Here is a 5,428-nt window from a genome sequence, read left to right as displayed (position 1 = left end):
ATGCTCGTTTTATAATGGCCCATAATCCAGACCAAAATATTGAAGATAGCAAATAATTAGGGCTGTTGTAAACTTCTAACATACCACCATTAGACAAAATATTTTGGAGAAGTATTTGTAGTTTTTTTTAAATACAAATATTTTATTTTGTATTTATATTTGGTAAATAAAAGAGATCATTAGTTCATTACATATTTTATAAAATTAGGTGTGTTTTTTTCATAACACTTAAAGAGATATATATTTTTAAATTAAAAATATAATATAATCTTATATATTAATAAATATTCAAATTTACTCTTAAATAATTATTCACATCAGATTTTATTTACGATCAAATTCTTCCTTTATTTATATCTATTATAGTCATTTTTAAATTTTAAAAATTATTTTATCAAACACAATTGTCAATGCTTGTGACTATTAAAAAGTTTAATTACTTTGTTGGTCCTTATAATTTTTTGCCATTTTAAGCAAAGTGGTTGAATGATATGGTACTTTACTTCTTATATACCTAATTTGCATTTCTATTTTGTATTTTTAATTTAAGTATTTTTTACTTTTAATGTTTGTAAAAAAAATAAAAATAAAAATAAAAACAAAATATATATCACCCAAATTTCTAAAAACAAAATACTAAAAATAAAAATACAAACTAAACATACTCTAAATTTCTTTTGAGTTATATATCACCCAACATTCATGTTTTGAATTTAGAGTGAGTAAAAAAAAGTCAAAGGATGATGATATGAATATCCTTTACCAATAATTAATACTCCTTAGGTCTTGTAAGATTGTACACTCCACAAACTGATGCAAAATACTATGAATGTATTTTGTGCATAAATCTATGTTTAGTTCTTAATGAAATTTGATTGCTCATGTTCTGGTCTTTCGTTATCCAATAGCAAACTATGCAAGAAAAGATAAGCGTGCTTAATTGCATATATTTAGGGAATCTCACAAAATCTCTGGTTTTCTGAACAAAAAATCGTTCTTGGCTTTGGCATGAATTTGATCAAAATGGAACCACTAGAATTGAAGTTTATCCAGTGTTGAATCATAATCAATACTGCAAGGATTGAGTACATTGCATTTGTTTGAATACGTGTTGTTCTAGTAAGTTTTGCTTGAAAATTTTCTTTTGTTTAGTATTATGTTTTATTTTGTCGTGTTAAGTTATTTCCTTTTAAAACAATTGAATTTTTAATTAATTCAATTCAAATATCATTAAATTTGGAATTTGAATCCTCTAAAGTTTGAATTTCACTTTAGAGAATAAAATGTGATCTTTTACCATTTATTTCATAGGAGGGACCAAAATAAATAGGAAAGAGAAACCATTCAAGGATAGAAGATCACACTTTACTCTCTAAAGTAAAATTCAAACTTTAGAGGATCCAAATCCTTAAATTTGTTATTATATATTTATATATTTTTATTTTACAAATCTATTCTATACCATAACTTACTTTTTATGTAAATATAATATGATTGATTATTTATATCAAAAAAATTCTAAAAATATAAAATTGGTTCCACAAAAACTAAAATAGAATAGAACTACTAGGATCATTGTGCAAAAAACAAAAAAAATAATTGGGTCTTTAAATTCAAATATTAAAATAATAAAAACAAAAGATAAATCAACATAAGATTAGACAAATATATATAAATTTTGATATATTTGAAGAAAGTGTCGAAATCAAAACAGAGTTTGATCCTATGAACCTCGTAGGGCGTGTTTTAAGGAAGACAAGACCCGCGCTTGTATCCATATATATGTGTTAACCATTGCACCATTCATTCCCTTTTACTTTCTTTCTGAATTCTGATATCTGATTCAGATACTGATATGATATGATGCAAAGAATCACAACCTCTGCATTCCTCGCTTTAACTCCTTTTTCAAAAGCCAAAGCCTATGATTCCTAGAACAACATCAACACCAACGCTTCAAGCTTTGGTAGGTACCATGCATTACTTATATCATACATGGGAATGGAATGCCCTTCATGCAAGTTTCTCTCTTTCCTTTCAATTTGTAAACTTTTTAGCCTGATTCTGCAATTCTCTATTGATTTACTTGCTTGCATTGCATGCAGCTCCTTGTTCCTCTGTTTCTCCTGATTTCATATCGTCCTTTTCAAGCTTTTTGCTGGGGTAATTTTGCTTTTTCCACCCAAAAATTTGATTTTTCTGGGTCGTGGTCTTGGTCGTTGAATTATGTGAATTGGGACGTTTTCTGGTAGCTTTGGCATTGTTTTAATGTTTGGAAATCTAGATGATTGGTAATTTTGTGGTTTGTACCCGCGGAATAAACAAATTCAGGATAGTGAAAGGGATAGGTGGTTGGTCAGGAGAAAATTGTTGGTTTTGAATGTTGATTTTCTAGGAAGAATGTATAGGGCCATTTTTTTATAGGGACACTTGTTTCATAGCTTTGGTGTTTTATGAACAATTTTTTTGGTGCTGATTTTTCATTTGCTTTCCAGATTGAGGTGTCCAAGATGCATTCGGAAAGTGGGGATGTTGGGACACCAAAAGGGGCATTGGAAGAAGCTAAGGCGTTGAATTCAAAGATGAAGCGTAGTGGGAACCTAAGCTGCAAAGATATGCTGTTTAGAGCTGATAAGATTGATCTCAAGAGTTTGGACGATGAGCTAGAAAAACACCTTACTAGGGTTCTGTCTAGACATATTGAGGCCAAAAGGCCTAAAGAAGAGTGGGAGATTGATTTGGCAAAACTAAATTTGCAACATGTTGTGGCGAATGGGGCCTATGGCACTGTCTATAAGGGCACCTATGATGGCCAAGATGTTGCAGGTTTCAATTTGCACTCTTAATTGTCTTTTGTTGTCCAAAGAATTCAAAACCTGTTATTCAATGTTTTTAGATACTAAAAGTTCTAAAAGTTTTGGTATCCTGTCAAGGTTTAATTAATGTTTATGCCTGTTGTAAATTGAATAATTGTTATCGAATTCAAGAGACATTCTGAGTGCTGCTGTGCTGAATTTTGTAGTGAAAGTGTTGGATTGGGGTGAGGATGGTGGTGCTTCTGCTGCTTCCTTAAGAGCATCATTCCAGCAGGAGGTTACTGTTTGGCAAAAACTTGATCATCCAAACGTTACAAAAGTACAAACTTCTCACTCATGCATTTAAATTTGAATTAAATGTTACTGCTTTGTTAAGAGCAAGATGATTTTTTGTTAATCATAACTCAGTTTTGTTCATTCCTGTGACAGTTTGTTGGAGCTTCAATGGGGACATCAAACCTCCGAATTCCAAGAGAAGCCGGAGGCCAAGATTCTCTCCCTACTCAAGCATGTTGCGTGGTTGTTGAGTTCATCCCCGGTGGAACTCTGAAAAATTACTTGTTTAAGAACAGACGGAGGAAACTTCCTTACAAGACTGTGATTCAGCTGGCTTTGGATCTCTCTCGAGGGTGAGGAAACAGCTGTTGAATTCTCTTTTAGGACTGAGTTATCTAATATAATGTTGTCTCTCAATTGCAGTCTTAGTTATCTACATTCGAAAAAGATCGTGCATCGTGATGTTAAAACAGATAATATGTTGCTCGATATGAATCGAAATTTGAAAATAGCTGATTTTGGAGTTGCTCGTGTGGAAGCTTTGAATCCAAATGAGATGACAGGTGAAACAGGAACCATTGGATATATGGCACCAGAGGTATGTATGAAACGAAAATAAGTAATATTATGTTTAGACTGTGTTTGGTTAGTGTCTTTTAGACGCAAAGACATAAACACAAATACACAAGTAGACATAGACACAAATATGGCCTTAAAATGTGTTTAAACTAAAGTTGATTTTGTGTAGGTTTTAGTAGGCAAGCCTTACAATAGAAGATGTGATGTGTATAGCTTTGGCATTTGCTTGTGGGAAATATACTGTTGTGATATGCCATATTCGACACGAAGCTTTGTTGATGTCTCGTCGGCAGTTACTCATCAGAATTTGCGACCGGATATTCCTCGATGCTGCCCGAGTGCATTGGCGAACATCATGCGAAAATGCTGGGATGGGAACCCGAACAAGCGGCCGGAGATGGGTCAGGTGGTGCAAATGTTGGAAGCAATTGATACCAGCAAAGGAGGAGGGATGCTGCCTGATGATCAGGCTCCATTTTGTTTCTGTTTTGGAACAGTTCGTGGTCCTTAGAGTGATTTCTTTCTTTTATTGTTACCTTGTTTTTATAATTTCAACACTAGGGGACACTTTGTTGTTGTATGATTGTATCCAGTTCTCAAAACTCGCTTTCTTAGCCATCAAGCAAAGCTTTCGCTCCATAGCTTTATATTAAGGACTAATTCGTCGCGAATCTGATATTCATTTAAAGATTGGTCGCTAACCCATGGATTGCTGCATAGACAAAACGGGATTCAAATTTCTGACACTTGTTTAAGCAGACTAGTAAATTAACTACTAGATCAACTCAACTTGGTTAGCCATTTTTTTTTTGTTTCCTACGGTATCCCCCAACTCGGCAGGTCAAGGACTAATCCGTCGCAGTATTGAACTCCATTTAAGGGTTTGCCGCTGGTTAATGGGTTGCTACATGCACAAGGTGGGATTCGAACCCCCGACACTTGCTTAAGCGGACTAAGCGGACTAGTGAGCTAACCACTAGACCAATCCAACTTGGTTTTCCATATTTTTTTATTCTGGGATTGAGAGGCCCAATAGCTTCCTATGTTTTGGGCTTTGAGCTGTGTTTGCCCTTATTATACTCAACTTATTTTTGGACTTGCACTTTTGTTTCAATAATTTCACTACTACCGTCCAAAAATATCATAGAATTGCTTTTAACTTGAATACTATATTAGTTAAGCTTACTGGATTGGTATATAAAACTCTCAAGTCAGTGAGTCACAACAGATTCCATGCTTAGATCTACCAATTACTATTTTCCAATACTTGACCTAAACTTTACATTGGCTTTGGCACCATTGTTGAGTGTTGGAAATACTACCCTAAATCCTCATAGTAAAGGCAATAATGCAAACAGAAGAACCAAATACAAAGAAGAAAACAAGCAAAATTCAACATATTCTGACTCTATCACCTTCATCCACGATCCAATTTGGAGTCCTAAAATCTTCCACTATCCACAACTTTTGCATAATGATTGAAGTTGTGAATCATTTTGTGACTAAAGATTATATAAAAGATACGCAACTTTCAAAAGCTACTATACAATATACAATGTATCGTTTTCTTATCGAGGTGAATGTCTATGCCAAACCTCTGATGAGATTCTTACTTAACCCGTTAAGACCAGAAACATGCCAAGAGGGATCGATCATACCTTAATTGTGGTCAACAACAATGCTAAACAATCTTTATGTTTTCGTGGGACAAACTCAAACTTGTAATTTCGGAGCATGAACCTCATTGCAACACGTGT

At 33.6% G+C, this 5,428-nt stretch overlaps 1 protein-coding gene across 2 annotated transcripts; it reads left to right on the top strand.

Annotated features, from left to right (window-relative positions):
- The first annotated feature begins 1,700 nt into the window (after positions 1–1,700).
- Positions 1,701–4,342, top strand: LOC112779733 (serine/threonine-protein kinase 52). Of its 2 annotated transcripts, none has more exons than XM_025824069.3 (6): positions 1,701–1,966; positions 2,496–2,826; positions 3,023–3,135; positions 3,246–3,445; positions 3,516–3,690; positions 3,841–4,342. In XM_025824069.3, exons 1-6 carry the CDS (start codon positions 1,925–1,927, stop codon positions 4,180–4,182), a joined length of 1,203 nt encoding a protein of 400 aa, XP_025679854.1. In that variant the 5' UTR covers positions 1,701–1,924; the 3' UTR covers positions 4,183–4,342. The 2 variants fall into 2 exon arrangements, with proteins under 2 accessions (XP_025679854.1, XP_072084151.1); XM_072228050.1 differs by lacking the exon at positions 1,701–1,966 and adding an exon at positions 2,035–2,163.
- The last annotated feature ends 1,086 nt before the right edge of the window (positions 4,343–5,428 follow it).

The sequence above is a fragment of the Arachis hypogaea genome, chromosome 19 (genome assembly GCF_003086295.3).
Source record: "Arachis hypogaea cultivar Tifrunner chromosome 19, arahy.Tifrunner.gnm2.J5K5, whole genome shotgun sequence".
NCBI lineage: Eukaryota > Viridiplantae > Streptophyta > Magnoliopsida > Fabales > Fabaceae > Arachis > Arachis hypogaea.
This window is presented reverse-complemented; position numbering and strand designations above follow the sequence as displayed.

Bases quoted from the DNA above. Each gene is read 5' to 3' on its own strand.
- LOC112779733 (XM_025824069.3), top strand. From the start codon at position 1,925: ATGATTCCTAGAACAACATCAACACCAACGCTTCAAGCTTTG. The intron at 2,827-3,022 runs GTTTCAATTTGC...TGAATTTTGTAG, and splicing joins TGATGGCCAAGATGTTGCAG to TGAAAGTGTTGGATTGGGGT. The intron at 3,691-3,840 runs GTATGTATGAAA...GATTTTGTGTAG, and splicing joins TTGGATATATGGCACCAGAG to GTTTTAGTAGGCAAGCCTTA.